This window comes from Melampsora larici-populina (genome assembly GCF_000204055.1).
Source record: "Melampsora larici-populina 98AG31 unplaced genomic scaffold MELLAscaffold_20, whole genome shotgun sequence".
NCBI classification, from domain to species: Eukaryota; Fungi; Basidiomycota; class Pucciniomycetes; order Pucciniales; family Melampsoraceae; genus Melampsora; species Melampsora laricis-populina.
In genome coordinates, this window is record NW_006768784.1 from 272,574 (window position 1) to 293,412 (window position 20,839).

The 20,839-nt window shown below is 40.8% G+C and overlaps 4 protein-coding genes across 4 annotated transcripts; 3 read left to right on the plus strand and 1 right to left on the minus strand.

Moving 5' to 3' along the window:
* Positions 1-2,323: 2,323 nt before the first annotated feature.
* MELLADRAFT_87309 (uncharacterized protein) lies at positions 2,324-3,526 on the plus strand (the record flags this gene model as incomplete). The annotated part of the gene is made up of 3 exons (XM_007410338.1): positions 2,324-2,741; positions 2,845-3,039; positions 3,084-3,526. The coding sequence occupies 3 exons, from the start codon at positions 2,324-2,326 to the stop codon at positions 3,524-3,526; spliced, it is 1,056 nt and encodes a 351-aa protein (XP_007410400.1).
* A 1,364-nt stretch (positions 3,527-4,890) lies between these two features.
* On the minus strand, positions 4,891-7,360 carry MELLADRAFT_48480 (uncharacterized protein; the record flags this gene model as incomplete). The annotated part of the gene is made up of 3 exons (XM_007410502.1): positions 4,891-5,625; positions 5,718-6,940; positions 7,007-7,360. 3 exons carry the CDS (start codon positions 7,190-7,192, stop codon positions 5,001-5,003), a joined length of 2,034 nt encoding a protein of 677 aa, XP_007410564.1.
* A 6,064-nt stretch (positions 7,361-13,424) lies between these two features.
* MELLADRAFT_106837 (uncharacterized protein) lies at positions 13,425-15,629 on the plus strand (the record flags this gene model as incomplete). The annotated part of the gene is made up of 5 exons (XM_007410339.1): positions 13,425-13,550; positions 14,825-14,954; positions 14,983-15,263; positions 15,357-15,524; positions 15,561-15,629. 5 exons carry the CDS (start codon positions 13,425-13,427, stop codon positions 15,627-15,629), a joined length of 774 nt encoding a protein of 257 aa, XP_007410401.1.
* A 3,199-nt stretch (positions 15,630-18,828) lies between these two features.
* MELLADRAFT_106838 (uncharacterized protein) lies at positions 18,829-19,379 on the plus strand (the record flags this gene model as incomplete). Its single annotated transcript, XM_007410340.1, has 2 exons — positions 18,829-19,074; positions 19,188-19,379. The coding sequence occupies 2 exons, from the start codon at positions 18,829-18,831 to the stop codon at positions 19,377-19,379; spliced, it is 438 nt and encodes a 145-aa protein (XP_007410402.1).
* Positions 19,380-20,839: the final 1,460 nt, after the last annotated feature.

Below are 20,839 nucleotides of genomic sequence, written 5' to 3' on the forward strand. Positions count from 1 at the left end.
CTTGCGCAATTTTGGAGGGCACATTCCACCCACAATTAACAAGTTGTTTTGTTCATGCAAGTGGATCACATATGATGTGGACCCAGGAGGTGAATATGACAATGTTATTAAGTCTATCAGAACATACTTAGATGGTGAGGCTAAAATAAGAAGAAGAAAGAACTTATGATTGTAGATCAAAAGGACTGATTACAAATGTAGAATAGCTTGCAAGCCTTTGAAAAAATTGTTGTTTGCATTAACTTCTATCCTTTTGAATGTTGAGTGAAAACCCCCCGTGAAGTGCCCAGTGGTGCACTGCGACGTCTCAAGCGCGCCGCGGTCGCATGGAGATTTTTTATCCCTGCGACAGCGCGGCTGTGAGTGTCAGCCCTGAGTACATATACATGTACCCAAAACTAACTTGTAACATTAAAAATATTATGTATAAATTAAATTACATGTACATACTGAGTTTAGACCATATGTAACATGTAATACAATGTACCAAAACACTCATTACATACACATGTACACTTAAAACAACATGTAATATGTAACAAAACACCATTTACACCTCATAACTCAGTGTCAAGAGTTAAAATGCTTATATTACATAGTATACATAACATGTATATGTAATTAAGCATTACTAGTAATAATCATTAACATATATTAATGATCAACCCTGAACCAATGTAGTGATAATCACAAATATCACCACAGTTAGGTTTAGAGAGGAAGGTATATAAACCCCTCCTCTCTCAGCCTTCAGAGAATTTCCCCCAAGCTTTTTACTACACTATACTTTTAAAGATCCCCTTTAAAGTTATATAGAAGTATATAATCAAGAGTCTTATAAATATAAGACTAGTGATTCACTTCTTTACTTTAAAGAGTTTCCTGACTAGAAGTTAGTAGTACTCCTTCCTTCTGGATCCTCTACTTCCCCTAAGTAGATCTATCAAAGTTGGTGACTTTAAGAACAACCCCAGGCTAGTGACCTTAAGAAGAACTCAGGTTGGTGACCGTAAGAATAACCCCAAGTTGGTGACTTTAAGAACAACCAGAGTAGTGACCTTGACATCACTCTTCACCTTGCCACATTAGAAGGTTGAAGGGAAGCCTTGGATCCAGCTTCCACCCAAGTATTATATTAAATAATAATACATCAAATCTCCTTTTAAGGAGTCATCTAGCTGTAGTCTGCCAGGATTTATCCCAGCAGACTGCTAGTGTTTATATTTCTTGTTACTGTCTCTCTTTAATCCTCAGTGTAGCTACTACATATTTGACTAAAGAAGAGAAAATAACTAACCTCACCTTACTCCAACATCCAACTAGTGAGCATAGAGTCCTCTTTGAGAGCACCTACCCTCACAGTGAGAGTGACTTCACATTGTGGTTGATTGCGCTGCTGACTCTGTGGACCCAAAATCTGGTGCGCTGCGGCGGGGTTTGGGTGTCGATAAAATCAGGAGGAGCACGAGTGATCTCTTCAGGTTAGGTAAATTGGTTTATGGATTAATTATTTTTTCATTGATTTGTTCATTTTGTATTTCCCTCTTATATTTATTTTGTTCTAACAATCATGTTGTTTACAGATTTAAGAGAACGTTTCAAAACCCATTTTCTTACACTCTCACCGAGATAAGAATCAGTGTAGATGTTTATAAAGATACATGTGTTTTTCTCAATATTGTTCATAATATGCTTGTTTCTCCTAAGTCCTATATTCTTATATCAACTAACATTCTATAGAAAGTCGTGTTTTGGAAAAAACTACTTCGATATCTTGCTGCAATCAAGGTTGACTATAACTTCACTACAGAAAAAGCAAAGAGAGATGTCAAGACTGATATAATAAGCAGCAAATACCCACGAAAGAGAACTAATTATGGATCAATGGCTTCTCAAGGAGCTGCTGATTGCTTTTGACCGCTGCTGGTCGGCTTGTTGCACGAAACAGGAAAAACATTCATGGTACTTTACCCTAAAAGGTTTCCCCGGTTTATGAAGAAAAGACCGTAAAAACCTTGACCTGAGCCCCCTTATTTACAACATCTTTTGCAACAACGGACAAGTTGTTGTACAGCAAAGAACCGTCAAGGTCGAATCTTAAAACCCCCTATTTTACCTGAACTTTGATGACTAGGAACGGACATCCCGATTCTCTCCAGGAGGAAGAGCTCCAGGAGGAAGTTTGACTTCACGACAGATAAAAACAAGCTATGCTTGATTGTTCTCAGCCTTTCATAACCTGAAATCCGTAAATTCTCAATCACAAAAAGTTAAATTAGCTCGAAGTGCGACTCACACGACAAGATATACTTGAGAAGAAGTTATGGATTGCTCACTCGATGGAAAATTTTACCCCGTGAAATATCTTTACTTGGCTTATAAAAAGATCCTGACCACTATCTTTCATTTCTATCGACAATTTGGGACTTTATTCATTCTTGACGTTGCCGATTGGTTCATTGCCTTCCTTAATATCATTTCACCCAATCAACCGGTCGATCAAAATGTTCCCAAACCGTTTTCTCCTGAAAGTCCTCCCCCATTTTTCGAGCATCCTTTCATCTATCTGATTTGCTTATTGGCATGGATAATCGGCCCTGATCTATCTCCCGACTGGTTAAATCAGTGGTCTGTTTGGAAGGGCCTCGGTCCGGATGGTAGATGGGCAGAGGTGAACCTCTACGAAGCCAAGGAGGGCTCAAGAAGTCCTTGTCCGGCTCTCAATGCCCTGGCTAATCACGGTTAGTTTGATCACTTATATATATCTCTTTTTATTATGTCTATCAAGGGACTGATATCAAAATGTCCAAAAAACACATTTCTGACCGGACAAATGTTACCCAGGGATCATCAATCCTTCAGGCTGCGAATTAACATTCCATCAAATTACTTCTGCTGCCGCAAGAGCCTACAACTGCTCGCCCGCCTTTGCCATAAGGTCATTGTTGGGAGCTTATCCCATCGTGGAAGGTCGTCAAACTATCAAGCTATCCGATCTATCGGCTCATGGTATCATCGCACATGATGCCAGCTTATTGCGTTGAGTCTTTCATGCTTCGTCCGGGCTTATATTTTATTGATAGGCTCTTCGCACCGAATCAACACAGGTCCCGATATCTATTCACCGGCCTATGCACGCTACAAGGACGTGCAATCCCACCCTTGGCCTGATCTCATCAATCGTTTCTTTCCTGCTGGAGATTGTCCTGTGACACCCCGAGAGTGTTCTGAGGCTTTATCGATACGCCGAGCCGAATGCCAAGCCGAAAATCCCCGTTTTCATCGCACACTTCAAACTGATATCATTGGATGTATGAATTGTTCCGTGTTGCTTACCGTCACAGGTGGAGATCGTAAAGTGATCCGTAATTTAACTGGAATCGCCGGCTATGAACAATTTGATCGTGATTGGAAACCGGCTGGTCGTCAAGCCTATGGTATCAGCGGGGCTCGTTTGCAATTCTTGGGAGCTTGGATTGGATTTGGGACTGACTCGTATTTTTTGGCGAAACGTCGGGACATTTGATCATGATTTGCGATATGCGTACTTTCTTACCCAAATACCATAGAGGATACGAAGAGCTACATCAACTTAATCAATTGTTAATAATCAAATATGACGGTGGAAAGAATTACTCAGTGTTGAAGATAGATTTTTGCTTCCAATCCATGGCGGAGCTGCCCAATCAATGATGATGTCTTTCTATAAAATGAGATACATCACTCCGACGAGCCAGTGTTTCTACTTGGCACTGTGTAAAAACAAACCCAAAAACTATTTCATCAAGTGTCAGATTATTTAGCTGGTAGAGTGTCTTCCAGGCTTCTAAAATAGAATTGGAGCAAGCTTCAGAGTCAATGGCTTGATCTAGTGACACACACTTGGTAGGTCCGTCATCATTTCTCAAGTCAACACGAAAAGTGGCAAAACAATTTTTTGGAACATCATCCTCCTTGGCTGGGGCTTGATCCCTGCTATAAAATAGTGACAAGGCTACGTGTTTGAGGTATAGATGTCTCACTCAGGCTGACAACACCTCATGCAATAGCGGGATTCAAGTAGGAAAAATGCCTGAAATACCACTGTCCCTGTATCAAAATACTACCTATAAATTGTGAATTTTGAGCACACTGTCAGAAAGCCCCACCTGGGAAGCATCCGCCTAGCAAGTTATTTTTTGCAAAAATGAATTTTGAAGGGCTGGGAGGCCAAAGTGCATGAATTCTTAGGCACTTTCTGACCGACTTGAACCCCGCTAATTTGAAGGCCATTGTTTTTGTATGCCATGTGATTCGCCTGTTACCTTCCAAAAAGGCTACAAGACATACACAAACCAATCATCAATGGCTCAATGCACTCAACCCCTGCTTGGTGGTTCTGACATCTTGTCATCAGTCAACCTTAAGAAAGACTTTGCCAAGACATACTTGTCCAGAACATCATTGTTCTACTTTGGCCTCTAACGCGTTGGCATAGCCATGCTCAATCTTTGAGGTTGGCACTGTATATTGGTACCATCCATCTTGCGATAAAACTCACATTTGAACAGCTTTCCAAACCATGCATCACCTTTTAGCACATTGATTATCAATCTCATAGCATTGATTCTCTGGGAGAAGTGTCCATCATATGAAGAAATCTAGCACGCGTATTTGCCCTCCAAAAACTTATAAACCTCTGAAGCTCTGCCCAGTCAATTCAACCAGAGAAAAGTCAACTGTCCACGCATGCTCAGATATCAACAGATCGGCTAGGCCATGAATTTTATCTTTATGTTGCTATTCAGCTTGGGACGCCAATTTCCTTCACAATAATCGAGACTCAATGATTTACGTTTTCAACCTGGCTTAGCAAAACATTCAGAGGATATAGCGCCATTCTTCATGTATCATACATAATTGTCGAAATTGTCTAGGCTTGAGACATACCAGAGTGGTGTATATATCAGATAAAACAAGGAAGCCACGTCATGTTTGGCTCGTTTATAAGATTGATGATTTCAAGGAACTTCAACAGTTAAAGTTGACTGGTTGGCATCTTCCTCCGCTTGTACAGCAACAAGAGTAGCTTTCAAGGCCTTCTCAAACCGTTTGATCAATACTTCTGATTCTTCTAATCCTACACTGATTCTAATCAGGTTTTGATCAACTCCAAATTCTTCTGCCCAATCAAGTTCAGTAAAATGGGCAAGGATCACATATGGACTTGCCAAAGTGAAGTTAGTACCCAAAGATGGACCTTTATAAACAACCAGATTATCATAAAACACTCTTGAAGCCAATGCCGAAGTAAAGGTGATACTGAATAATCCACCATAACCACCGCTCGTACGTTTACAGGCCTCAAAATTAGCAGTCGTGATATATTGGGGGTAATAGATCTTTTTGATCACCTTTGAGCTGACGGTCTTCATCTGCTGAGTCAGAAAGATGCAGAGGTTTGAAGCATTATGATTGATCCTGTGGACCCGCGATCGAAAATCTCGAGAATTGCGCTCCATATAAATCGCATCTTCATGAAAATAAACATCTTCATACAAAGCTTGACCTTTGGTAGATTCAGAGCCGGAATCTAGAAGTTCCTTCAGCTTCAAGTAATGGGCTGATGATGGATTCAAGACCAGACTGATTACATTCCGGCAAGAGTATCAGCGTTTCTGGAAGATTTCAAACTAAACGAGCAGATAAAAGGTACTACAATAGCTCAACAGACTCACCTTCCACCCATAACATTACTATCGCCACTGAATAGCTTCGTTAACGAGCTGACTATGATATCGGCAAAAGGTAAGACTTCCACATTCACAAAGTTACCAATAGTCTCGTCAATGACTACCAGGAAGCCATACTCAGTAGCCAATTCACGGATGCGTTTCAAATCGGCCGCCTTCAGGAGTGGATTGCTTGGAAATTCACAAAAAAGGGCTGTCACAGGAGGTAGATTCTCTTCACGGTCCCGGACCAAGAGTGCTTCCAAACGTTCGAGATCATCTTCTTCACCGTGTCCAAAGAAATGTGCGCCAGGTCCCCATTTCTGTAAAATTTTCAAGGTATCCGTGTAGGGGAATCCAAAACACACACTTCGAGATGGTCGCAGGCGGAAATCAATGGCATCTGACGAGCGAGTAGCCATACAAAGCTGATGGGCATAGAAGATTGAGCTCATCCCAGTTGGATATAAGTATACATCTGATTCTGATAGTCGGCCCTGACCCCGTTCCGATGGCTTAATAGATTCACTGGGTCTTACATCACTCTTTGAATCATCCTCGTCTGTTAGTACACCGGCTATACGTCGTTTGAGAGCCAACTTGGCAAGTTGAGCTTGCTCAATTGGCAAGTTGCGACCGTACCGTTCCTCAAGGTAGGTTTCGATTGAATCATCTAATGGTCCCGATAATAATTCCTTCGTTGGACTGGAGCATATTGACGGTGGACTAACGCTAGATTTTACGGCGTAATGCCTACGAGAGCCATTGAGAGGGCCACGTCGCGGTAAGGGAGGACTGGTAGGCGATTTGGAGAGAAGTTGTTCGTGGGCAACAGAACCAGACGCTGTTGAGCTCTCGGCACGAACGGGACACAATCCCAGTAGTCTCAGAAATCTTTCAGCAAATCTAGAGGAGATTCCGAGTCCAGTATGTTGCCAAAAAGTACGCGCAAGACGAAATATATCCCCATTGGGTACAAATAACGCATAGACCACAAGAGGCGAATTCAAGGTACCATTGTTCGAACTGACAGATTGAGCTCCAGATCCGGCTGAGACTTTTACAATTCGGCCAACTTCCGATAGCGAGGACTGCTCGGCCGCATCGACAGGGGAGGTAATCTTAGCAGTCAAAAACTCCGAACACAAGGTGGCCGACTTATGTGATGGGAAGAGCATGCACTGCTCTTCAGCTGTGATCGCATGTTTAGAGTGACAAAATTCGGCAAGCTGCACAAAGAGCCAAGGTAAGTTGAGATTATCAATGAAAGGGATGAGAAGGTAAAATTGATCGACTTTTTTTATATCAAGATGGATGAAAAATCTTGGATAACCTGTGAAGAGGTTATTGATCACTCGATCCAATCCAAGTTCATAATCGACATTGTCTTGCCATGTTGGTAATGAGACTGAGACTGCATGTGGAGTAGCAGGTGGAATAGAGCTACCTAGTCGAGCTTGAGGTTCGTTATTGAAGCCCATTTTGATACTTTCGTGAGCTCCAAAGTCAGACTTCAATCCAACTTATGTATTTATTGGAACCAAGCAGTTTGTTTATTCGTCTTCGAATCTTGTCTCGGAATTGATGGGCATCAACTTTGGTTTTTGTTGTTCACCGGCTGTCGGGATAAAAAGTTATCTGTACACATCATGAAACTAGAAAACGAACAAAACCAATTTGTCCACTTCACAATTTACAAACAAGCTTCTTCCCTTCCAAGCTTTCTTTCAGGGCTGCAAGATGAAACGGGTCGGGCCTCGGGTAGGCTTCGGGGCGCTCGGTCTTCGCTCCGGCGAAGCCGCAAACTTTCTCAAAGTTCGATTTGTCTTGATTGACTGGCTTTGACACGCCGTTATGAACAACAGATTGCGCCTGAACCAAGCCGTTCTCAAAAAGCTTGCTTTGTTTGAGTTTATTTTTTGGCAGTTGACGGCCGTTTAGGGCTTCAAAAACCCATGATTGTACCTATTGTGATGACTCAATGAGATGACCAGCTCTCTGAATACAATAGGGGTTGGGCGAAAAAGCGACCAACCGGTTTTCAAACCCAATTCAGTCGCAGTTCAAAAATTTAGGAATGCTTTCGAGATAGCTCGAAGACAATATCAAAGCCACTCATAACCAACCAACATTTTTGTTGGTCTTTTTGCCTTGCAAAATAACAGACCAGTATGAAGTGCTTCTTGATCACACCAAACACTGCAAATATAATGTATTTTTCCCAGGTGAAAAATGATTACATTTATTTCACAAAATGATTAAAAATGCATTAATTCTGCATTAATTCTGCATTTTTCTGCATTAATTCTGCATTATTAATCATTTTGTGCATTAATGTCAATCATTTTTCACCTTGGAAAAATACATTATTTTTGCAGTGAAAGCCTTTGCCCATTCAAAAGCTTTACAGGGAAAAGCAATTTCCACCGCCACAAGCCACGCAACCACCCCCTTCTCACCTTTTACAGATCCCCTGCCCCTTCTGTGAAAGGTGCAAAAACCTACCCGAGTACCGCCATGACCGCATTGGGTTTGGATGCATCCATCATGAGATCGTTCCGCATTGAAAGTTGACAAAGATTCTTAACCCTTGATATTTGATATTTTTTCGCTTGTCATTAAGTTTGAGCGTTTCTCCCGCTCTAATCTCAAATGAAAACTCTTCTTGGTGAAGATGTCTTTTGAATGAATTGCGTTTCAAACGTTGGGAAGTGACTTTTGCAAGTGGTTATGACGGCCTCAGCGAGTTGTGCAACAGGTAGTTACAGTTGATTTAGGAATTGAAAGACACCTTGATCAATCGGCAGAGGCTGGAGGAGAAACGTCGGGCCCAAAGACTGACCTCGGGTCTGACCTGTGAAACCTTCACACAGGTTTTTCGGCCGTCTTCCAAACTTTTCTACTCACCTCTCAAAGGCGTAAAACCGGTTGGTCGCTTTTTCGCCCAACCCCTAATAGCTGAGCTATCGAGTCCTGAACCACCACTCTCATGCCTATCTGTAAACAATTGTCAATACTCATGACTTTCAATACCAACGACTCCACAAGCAATGGCCTTCTAAGCAGTACCCCTACGTCCAGCATCGGACCTCGCCATTCAGTAGCCAACTTGACTGACACCAGCGACAAAATCAAGATTAGGGATTGGGCAAAGTGCAGGCCCGAAAAGTGACAGTTCCAATTCAGTTGATTTGGAAACCTAGTTACACTGCCAGCATTAAAGAGGTTCCCAGATGGGAATATGGGTCCTAGTGATCAGATTCCCATTCTGCTACTGTTACACAGTGGCGTATTGCAAAAGTCAAACAAAAAACATGTGATCTGGCAGGATCAGACGTTCTTTTCCTCATTTCCCCTCATTTCCACTTAGATCCCCAAGCTACAATCCAAAAGGGAAGCCTTCAAAAAAAATCACAGATTGCACTGGCCTACCTTTCACGGGCTCCGCGTGCCAAACCTGACTTGAAAGGAGGCCTCAGGTAAACTGATGGGAGGACAGGTTTGTGAAACCCATCCTTCCATTTTTGCGGCTTTGGCAGCCTTCTCACAGCCCCCAATCACAAGTCACTGGCAGGCCAGTGCCTCCCACCAACCCTAGCAAGTTATGAGAAAGTTATGAGAAAGTTATGAAATGGATATCAAATGGATAACATCCATCAATTGAGAATTTGTTGAGAAGTGGTTGGGATACCACCAAAATTGAGATGATGTCATACAGCATCATAAACCTGTACAAACCTGCTCCTGTATTTCCCCACCAAGAATATATAGTTTATTAACCTTTGTGACGTAAAGTGACTGAGTTATTGAGGTTTGAAAAAAAAATCACGGACAAAAAATACTATTTTGTACTATACCTAAGAATTGATTCTGGAATACCTTCCAGATTTATGAATATACATACAAAAAAAATTGATAATCCTCTTTGAAAATATGTTTCTCCACATTTTTGTCCCCTAAAGCCTTCCTGTATGGGCAGTATTTCTACATGTAATTCCTGAATGTGTCTGCAAGTTTGGTTTTTTGAAGTTATTTGCCACAAGACAAAATTTTGAGGGAACATATTGCCAAAATCATTCTGAATTTGATTGATATACATGTAGATGGTATTTGACAAAAATTTCTGCCATAAACTTTGCCATATGCTGTCTAGAATCAAAGAATCAATCAAATTGTTGACTGCGCATGTACACACCACAATTACATATAGAAATACTGCCCATACAGGAAGGCTTTAGGGGACCAAAATGTGGAGAAACATATTTTCAAGAGGAATGTCAATTTTTTTGTGTATGTGTATTGATGAAGCTGGAAGATATTCCAGAATCAATTCTTAGGTATAGTACAAAAATAGTATTTTTTGTCCGTGATTTTTTTTTCAAACCTCAATAACTCAGTCACTTTACGTCACAAAGGTTAATAAACTATATATTCTTGGTGGGGAAATACAGGAGCAGGTTTGTACAGGTTTATGATGCTGTATGACATCATCTCAATTTTGGTGGTATGACAAATTTTGCTGGTAAGTGACCCAAAACATCTTAATAGCAGATGGATGTTATGCTGAAAACAAATTGAAGTTTTGTTGAAAACATTTTGGAGACATCTATTTGAAGCTGCAGTGAGACCGGTTGACCGTGATTTTGCCCAATCCCTATTGTCAACCCTGCACGTTTGGCATCTGAACATGCAGCCTTCTGCCACCAAACTTGTGTCAATCCAGCTCATAGTAACATGGACTATAGGGCCAATCAAGCTTGTGGTATGTTCATTCCTCAATCTTTAGCATTTATGTTGGTGTTTGATGGACTGGTGTCAGCCCTGAGCCCTGTGTACAGGACCATGGACAAACAAAAACACATGTAAATATATGTAATACATATGTAAATATATGTAACTTGTCTAAAACTATGAGAATTACACCTCATGGCTCAGTATCAAGAGTCAATTAGATAACAACACCTAACTAAGACTTATATATTAAAGTAAACCTAACCCAAACCTAACTCAAAGGAAGATAAACCTCAGCGCCAACCACAAGTTGGCACCTAGGTCTAGAATATATAAACCCCTCTTCTTCCCACTATGGAAGGAGAACCAACTTATGTTGGAGATTATCGTTCTCGAACAAGGTGTCAAACATGTATCTCAATTATATTATTAAAACCATTAAGGTGTAAGACTACACATTGACTTGGAACAATCCGGTAGGAAGGAAAGTTGTGGCTAAGTGAAGGGTGTGATTTAATTGTGTAATGGTGGAGTTTGATGGAAGATGCCTTACGCATTGGGATATTTCAATTGAGGGTGTTAGTGCTACTGTTCTTTCTTTTTGCTTCATGTTATGGTTTTACAAATTTTGTCAAAGATGTTTTTCTCTCATATACTCCTCCCTCTCTCCCTTTTGAATCCTTTTCCCTCATTGAGGAAATAGATTTTAAAGGTGAGAGTCATAGTATTTTTCTTTTTCACTAATAGACTAAAACTCTGGCACTATTCATTACATCCTCTTTTCTCATTTGTCTATTCATCTCACTACTACTTCTCTACCTTAGCTTTCTATACTTTTAATCCTCCTCTTTCTGTCGTCCAGGTTAGTTCACGAGTTTAGTACTTGTCCTTCATAAGTTGTTAGCCGTGTCTCGTCAACATTAGGCTAAGTGTTGTCTTACACCTTTCTTAAAGGTTCTGTCACAGATCTTCAGCGTCAAGCTTGTGATCTTTACTTTCTCACAACTTATTATCATTCCACAATTCCACATCACAACTTACTTGATTCTTACCAAGAATATTGAGTACAGTGATTTTATTGTATTTGATCTTATAGTTCTACAACCTTCCTCAAGCCCTTGTAAGCTTTAAAGTGGTGGTTCTAAACTAGTGGGACTATATAGTTATAGAACCAAGCCTTAGCATTGCATAGGATACCTCCTGAGTTGAGTGTAAAGTATCCAGCGGAACCTTTGAGCAATCAGAGTGTAAAGTTCTGCAGGCTCTATCCCTAACAGAGCTCTTGAGTAAGCTCCTTTGAAGGATTACTCCGCCATCCAACTGGCTTTAGACCCTCTTCTTAGAGGTCAACTAAGTGAAGTATTTACTTGTGTGTACCAAGTGAAGACCTTGTTAACCTTTATTCCACCCATACTTCACCTTTTTGTGAAGAGTCAGCCAGAAAGTAGCTGACCACTCACAGCTGGCCTGTCTTTCTTTCAGCTATTGAGAATGCCTGTCGCGCTATTGAGGATGCATGTTCTGCCTGGCAATCCAGCTTTATACAAGCAGCAGCAGCGGGCCGTCAGGCTCTTTGATGTGAGTGGCTTATTTCAAATTTTCTTGCTTTTAGAATTAAACACAAAGCTGATGATTCTCTCTGTTTGAAAAGCTCATCATGATCCCCAATTAGACCATAGAGGGGGAGGGGATCGGGGTGTCCCTGGCTTATACACCAATGCTTTGGCAGAACATCATGGAGTTCTGCCTATGTACAACTCTCAATGTGGCATGCTTCAAGTCGGAAAGGGGGTGCTCACAAATGATACACCTATCTTGAATCTCAACAACTTGTTTTGCACTTCAGTCAATCAGAGATCTCAGTGTCATTTGCCAAGAAGTCTTCTCACAAGTAAAAGTTTGAATCAACTGGCTATTCCTTCAACTTCAAACCAGTTAGCAGTGAACCTAGTGAGACTTTGAGTCTTTCACAAAGCGTAACTATGGGGACCAAAAGATATTGCCTGCACTTCAACCGGAAGATCAAAAAAAAATCATCAAAGAGGGTTGGAACCTCTTTAAGACTAAAAAGGCAACAGACAACAAGCCCAACAATCACATTGTTTTTGATTCCAACCACACCACAGCTGAGCAAGTTATTGCTCTTACGGTCACATCACTCAATTCCATTCAATTAAACCTTGGAGCTTACCTCAAGAATCCAAATCCGAAGTCCAACGTTGGGCCTTTGCGTTGCGGGAAGTGCGCAACGCAGGGCAACACCGAGCAACGGCCTGGTAGAGGCAACGCAGCGCAACGCACCTGTGCAGACAGCTGCCCGGTGCGATGCTCAATGAGGTCGGGGTTTTTGTGTAGTTGTGTTGCGTTGCTGGCGACGTCCCGCGCAATGGACAGGGCAATGGACCATCACCCATATGGTGTTGCCCATTTGGGTGATCCGATTCCTAGTGACCCAATCCATTCTAGCGTCCAACCTCTTGGATCTAGATTCGATCATCAACATCTTACACCCTTCCTCAACCCCTTGCTCAAGTCAACATGGCGTGTTCTAGACCCCTGTATTTCCGAATTCAAATCAAAAATTCAAACCAAACAAATGATACACTTTTCATACCTCGAATCCGAGTAATCAAACATTTACAAATCATCATTCCACGTCCTCAAACTGATTTCGCTGAGTCTGAATCACAATCCATTCTGTTATATAAATCTTCAGAGTATCATTGTTTCTTATTTTTCTCCACTCAGAGTCCCAATCTTAGATCTTATTCTCTCTTAATCTCTCTCTTACTTGTGATGGCTACCATCTCAGACAACGGCTCAGAGTCAGAGTCCCAGTCAGAGTCTTCGAGCCAACCCGTCTTGAATACTCCACTTTGTTGCTCAACCAGACCACCAACACCGCGCAAAAGCTTACCTGGCATGATTCAGCCATCTGCTGACAGTTGTCTCACCATAACGTTACCTCGTACCTCCGGTTCAATGCCTGCACGAAGAAAGCAAACCTTGAAAGATCCCGATTATCAAAGCAACACTTCCCCTCCTTCTCAACAGCCTGCACCTCGTAGGAAGCAGAAAAACCCAGCTTCCAATGCGAAGACGTCCCAGGTGAGGACTTATCCATCTTCAAATCATTACAATCATCACTTATTATTAATGAATTTCTCTTGATTCTTTTCAGTTGCCTGGAAACACAAACAAACCCACCGACACCAAAATGAACCAAGATTCTGATGATGGCCTAACCGATCAACAGAAATCTAAACAAGCAAAGGTGTTGCAAGATGATGGCAACGAGCCCAAATATGCTCCTATTTGGGACTACTTTGGAGTTCCCTGGCACTCCAAGAAAGATGTAAGTGGACCATTGATCAATCATTTCATGTATACTATAGCTAGCAAACCTTGACTCACACTTTTAATTTTTGACAGGATCCCAAGAAGAATCCATTGTCGTGGTGATGCCTATGGTGTAAAGGTGAAGTACGAGTAGTTAATGAATCACTGAATAACCTAAAGATCCACCGAGATGGCTACAACAAAGGTCGTGTACAATTACCTTGTAAACGCCGCCAGGACGCCATCGACAGTGGTATTCTCCTTCCTCCAACAGTGTTTGAAAAAGAGATAGCGGCAAATGGACAACAACAGATGCCTAATTATTTAGACAGAAAGCTCCCATTCAAGAATGAGGCTCTCAATCACATTCTTGCTGTCTGGATCCTTGCTGAGGCATTACCCTGGAATCGGATTGAAGACCACCTGCTATGCATTGCTTTTATTTACGCTTGGCAAGATGCGAAGATCTTTGGTCAAACGTGGGTCGCCCGAGAAGCTGCCGGGATGTACACATCATTTCAAGATACAGTTTTAAAAGAAATTTTGGTGAGTGCATTGATCACTTCTGATCATAAATCATTGCAACTGACATTGATTTTTATTGTAGAACAATACTGGCAAGTTTACTTTGATACACAATGGGTGGACGTCGCACAACAACATACACGCATTCTTGGGTGCTGCAGTGACCTTTATCAATTCCGACTGGAAATATCAGGTTCGCCATCTAACCTTGAAGTTGATTGCTTGGCATCACAAGGGAGTATGGCTCGCACAGCCATTGGTACACTTCATGAAGAAACACAAACTTCAATATAAGATGAGTGTTTTCAGAGGGCTTTTTATTCTTCTGTCCATCTACTGAAATCCACTTGACCCAGATACTTACTTTCTCTTTTAAACAACTCCACATGCTTGCCCAGGTGACTGATTCTGGGTCAAACAACCTCACGATGGCCAACGAGATGCACACACAATTTTTGTCGCACGAGGAAAACCAAACGTATCCTGATTCTTCTTCACCTTCACAAATCAATTCATAGCTGTGGGACCCCCAGACGGACTACGCTCGATGCTTCCTCCGTAAAATTCCTTCAACGGTCAAAGGTGGTCTGGAAGAACTTGGTTGTACCGCTTCCACACGGGCCCAGGATCGTGAAGATCACCTTGAAGGTCTTCCCTTTCTCAGCAACACTGCCAGTAATCGCCGAGGAGGATGAAGAGTCAGATAACTTGAACGACTCTGCAAGACCCATTGTAATTGACCTACCCAAAGAAGAGCATAAAGCACCAGAAGAAGTCGACACCAATCACGACTCTGAAGGTGACAAATCTGAAGTGGCTCCAAACTACGATGAACGCCTTGAGAATACAGAGGACCCAAAGGATCCTACCATGACGCTGGAATCCACAAGCGGCAACAAATACCACACCAGCGCTTCCAGAAAGAAAGCAAATCGATTGAACGAGTTGATAAGTAAGGTGAGATATAATTTTACATCGGATTTCAATGTTTAGCTTTTTTGTGGCCGTACCTGCAATCTGACATTGTGTTGTTTGTTGGGCTGCATTCAGGCCAACTTTCTCTCACGTTGGGTAGCTCGCTCTACTGCTTGGAGGCGACACTTCTCCAGGATAGCCAAAAGCTTCAACGTGAAAGTGTTGCCCTTGACGCCTGGTTATAATGCTACTCAGTGGAATGCTGAATTTGACTCTCTCAACCGTTTGGTGAAGGCACGTAAGGTTAGTTACTTTTCTGTTTGTAATTTCCATCTATAGTATTATGGAATTAACTGTGCTTATTTATTGTTATCAGGTTGTGAACAGACATTTGGTCGACGACCTTGAACTTATCAAAACAAAAAGACGTCGAAAGGGCAGCCACAAGCCTTGAGGTTATTTCCATGAGATTTTTTTGCTCCTGATGATTGGACTGCCCTTGAGGAGTTGACAAACAAACTGGCTGTATGTATCACTTTAGTTTGCCTGATGCCTAATCCTGAGCTGACTTTCAGCATCTTCGCTGCCTAATTAATAGCCATTCATGGATCTAACAAAGCAAATGGAAGGCGTCGGCCCCACCGGTTGTTTGGTAATCCCCGAATTTTTTGCACTCAAGTGTCACCTTGCCACTCGGGTCAAAGAACTATCCTTGGGAGACGCCCTTTTGCCTATGATTTGATCTATGCAAGCACAAGTAGACAAGTATTTTGAAGAAGCTTTTCAGTGTGATACCACGGTTATGGCCACTCTCCTCAATCCCTTTTTCCGGCTTCAATTTTTTGAAAAAGCTTTTGGATTGGAGCACGAAATGACTAGTCGAGCTAGAAAGTTATTACAAACAAAATTCAATATCCGAAGTATTGAGCATGCCAAACGCAATGTGCCTGATGAGACTGAACCTACACCTTCTTCATCAAATGGCAAACAGGGTCCTTTAAATCTTTTCCAGCTATTCAAGTCTCAAGGCAATGAGGTAGGGTCAAATGAGATCTCGGCCTACCTTAAGGGAGCTCATCCGATGTCTTCCAATGACAACACACAAGAAACAAAGGCTGTCTTGCCATGGTGGAAGGTATGGGTCTTCTCATCAATGTTTCATTTATTCTTGAACAATAGCATTCATCTCTCTGACTTTTGATCATGTACAGTTGCACAGAAGTGGTTTTGCGGTCCTGGATTCTCTGGCACAGGACTATTTGAGCCTGTCTGTGAGCTTGGCCATAGTCAAACGAACTTTTTCCGCAGCGGCAGACATCTGTTCTTCAGACCGGGTGCGACTGGTCCCACGTACGATTGAATGCTGTGTAGGGGCACGGCTGTGGTGGTGTCAGCATGTACCATTAGCACACAAGTATACGGAGGTCAATGAAGCCATTGAAGCTTTTGGGGGTGGTAGACGATCTATAAAACACCATAAAAAATAGTTTTATATTCTTTGTTTTGTACCTTTCTATTTCTTTATTTAGTTTAACTATACCCCCTTTCCTTTATTATTATGTTATGCCACCTGTTCCCTTACATATAAATATGCTGACAAATTATGAAAGTCTTTTTCTTATGCCAATTGCAACGCCAGCAACTGTTCTAACATTGCTGGCAACGTGCAAAAAGCAACGAGAGCTACTGCCCCTTGCATTGCTTGCAACACAACGGGCGTTGCTTGTGCTCTTTGCGTAGTGAGGTTTTGGGACTGAAAAAAAAAGTTGTTTTGTGCGCGAATCTCAGTTGCCCACAACGCAATGCAAAGGCCCAACGTTGCAAAGTCAACCCAGGTTGTAAACTGGCTTGGTGTTGGTCTTACCCCAACCAGTTGCCTCTCTACGCTGTAGAACTTATAACCCAACAAGGGTTATACAGAGCTGGAAGAGGATAATCCACTAATATAATGACTAGTAGAAGTTGTCTGAGACTGCTCTTCTAAAACAACACAATCAGGAAAAGGTGCTGTTGTATTGAGTACAGATAAGGCACCAGAGAAATATAACTTTCACACATATTTTAACTTCAAAAGCACAATTTTTATTACTATCAACACTGCTATAGTGGTATTCCCTAATGATAAATAAAGAAAATAAGCAATATCTTAATGATATTATTCCCAATAAGTCTTTTTGACTGCAACACTAAAGTAAATTTTTCTTTATAGCTATAATAAAGGGTGTATTTAAGTGACCAGGTACTATTAGAATAAGTTTATGATGATAAACAAAATAATATCTGCGTAAATGATACAGGAAAAAGGGGAACAACAGTCCCAAAATCATCTCAAATTATATATAACAATGTACTCCAACTTTTACAATGGACAACAGCCTCAAAACCAATCAAATCTGCCCAGATATTCCTAAAAACCCTATAATGACGTAATGTAATGATCTTGTCACTAATAAATGATGTAATTTTCACAGCCACAAGTGATCAATGACGCAATAATATGATGTACAGCACTTCTTATGATGAATACAGGTGATTTTTTCCTTGTAAACTAGCTGAAAACCAAATTTTGAGATTACAAATTTTTTCAGATGAGCTCCAATTTTTGATTACTAAAGTGTATCTTGTAGCCCTCGTGATACTGATCATTTATCACCCCCATATGACCTACCTCTGATGATTGATGAGTAAGATATTGATTTGTGAAGTTAAGGTTTTTAGTGTTACATGTTGACTTGTGACTGTAAATTTGAGATTCACACCAATTTCTGATTTGCCTTATAACTGTTTTCATAAACCTCCGCTACTAGTGATTTAAAGTTTGTACATTATGTGATCTACTCTTCTGCGTTGAATGAGCTATCTACCAACCTAATCTGACGTCATTTGACATATGTAATGAGCTGAAAACCTTCATTTTTGACGAAATTCACCCATTTTCTTCACTTTTCACAGCTGCTACTCTCTTTTTCTTGCTCATGTAATATGACATCATCCTCTATGCCCTTAAAAATCCTGTAAAATCCTCTTGGCAACCTTAAATCCCACTATTACCACCATCACATATGTAACTACATGTATGCCCCTTGTTTACCAACTTCAAAAAAGTACCTTTTCCCTAATAACTTCTGTTTCTTCTTATCAACCTTCAAGATTAAAATTCTTACAGTATAATATAATGTTGTTCTTTCACATTAGAACCTCATGAAACCCATAACTCCATTATTAATACCCTAAAAACCATTTTCCAACCTTTGTACCTATATTTTCAAATTTTTCTTATGTTTTTATTTATTTATTTTTGGAATAAGTTTGTGAATTAACTTTAATGATATTAATGAGTAATGTGAAATAGAATGATTTAATGTTAACCCAATGACCAATACATAAGCCCATAAGAGCTTCAATTGATCCAAAAACCTCCATTTTGAATTTTCTTCCCTGCTAAACTTTTCTGGTAAGCTGGTAAACTGCTAATAATGAATTTTTTGATTGATCCCTTAAATTGATCACCACAACTCAACAAAACAATCTTCAAGATCCGATCAAGTGGGCTCAGTTCAAGACTCTTCTAGGCTCTGCAAAAGTATCATCAGGATGGCTTGTAGAGATGGAAAATCCAGCAATCCCAGCTGCTGCTGTTGAAAATCACATGAAAGTTGGTGTTTACTTGGGTTCATGGGAAGCTAGTCAACTCAACAAAGACAGTGGCCCCGTTAATACTCCCCCATCAGTAGAACAAAAGGCACCTACCAATGTTCAGGAAGTGTTTGCTCATTTGAAACGTGAACATGTAGTTAACCATGGTGGGTCTGACCATGTGAGGTTCAAAGACCCCAAAGACTCTACAGAATGGGTTAGTCTGACAACTCGCAAGATCAAGATTTGGGCTGATCTTATTGTGACTGTTTCTTTTCTTGTATCAGGTGTTCTAGATTCAAGAACTAAACCATCCTTTTGTACATACAGATTGCTGCTTGCAAAGAAGGCCAAACTAATGTTGATATTTACAAACCACCTTTACTTCCGGCCTTCAAGACATTTGTAAAAGGATCAATTACTCACCCTGGCTATGTTGAATTTCCAGATGATCCCCCACCTGTGGGATTCATGGCGATCAAACCTGGACCTTCAGCTCAAACATCACCCGCTTTGGCTTGAAATATTGCGGAAGACAATATCCGTCTTTATCAGAAGAAGTATGTTGGGGATATAGAGGATTTTCTCAAATTTTCCAAAGTCAATCACGGCTCCAGCTTGAAGCAAAGCTTATCCAAAGCTCACTTTGATAGCTGGAGCTCTCTTAAGCCAAGCCCTGCGTTGACTTTGGATGTATTGGAAAAAGTAGGAGTTTCTGTTGGTCATGTGAACCATCTATTCAATTTGACCGCACATTATGAGAAAGTTTTGATTGCCAAGCTTGCTGCACTGGACGCACACGAGTCTTAGCTTGTATAAGCTACATCTGACCTACAACTCTTGACCTCATAGGCCATATCATCTTTTTTTGTATTTTTCATGGAGTTTCATTTCCTTATCTTTTGTATTTTTCATAGAGTTTCATCTACTTTGCTGTTCTCTGTTGTAATTGTGTATTTTGTAGGAGGTGCCAGATGTGAGATGTTGATATACTTTTTCAATAGAAATGCAGCTCTTGTGTGTGATGTCTTTAAGATTGATATACATTGATTTCAAAAAATAGATCTCTCTATGCCATCATTGACAAAAATGAGATGTTCTCTCTTTTGTCTGTTATGTTTTTAAGAGGATTTGATTCTGGGCACAGTTTGCTCTTGATAGCAAGTGACTTATTGTGGAAAGTCCAACTATTTTCAATTGCAATAAGATTGAATATTACAATCCAATTACAACATGATGTTTAGCTGACAAATTCATAATTGGATGATTGATTCTAGAGAGACAGAAGGAATTTGCTTTGAGAAACCAATCCATTGGAAATCAATGGTTGGTCTAACTTGCTGAACAATTGTAAAGAAGACAATGGAGAATTATACTTGATGATCGGTTGTCTAATGATTGGTGTAGCTTGATGAATTTGAGAGAGACTGAAAGTTGCTGATTGGTCTAACTTTCTGATCAACTGTGAAGAAGATATGAAGCTTGATGATTTATTGGGGAATTTGAGGTAATTGATCCAAAAGTCAATGATGTTCAAATATGATAAAAACAGATAGAAACTTACCTTTTATAAGTGAACCAATCCTTCAAAAAGGCTGCAGATGAGTTCAGGTGTGAGTTCTGCATCAGCAGTATGGTAGATGATGTTCATCTCCTCTTGTGGTGAGTGTGCTCTGTTGAGTGCACCACTCCTTCGGAGTCGGGACTTAATGACACAGAACACCTTCTCAATAGGATTAAACTCTGGACTATAGGCTGGTAAGTACATCAATTGTACACCACCTTGGTCACAGAGCTCCTCAATGAGACCTCCACGATGAATGGATGCATTATCCATGACGAGAACACTGTTCTCAGCTGGGAATGGGTTCATCATGGGTAGCTGGAAACAAAAAAGATGACTTTAGTCTTGTAAACACTGATAAGAATCATAGAATCAAGACGTACAAGATGATTGGAGAGAAAATCCTCCATGTCATTGT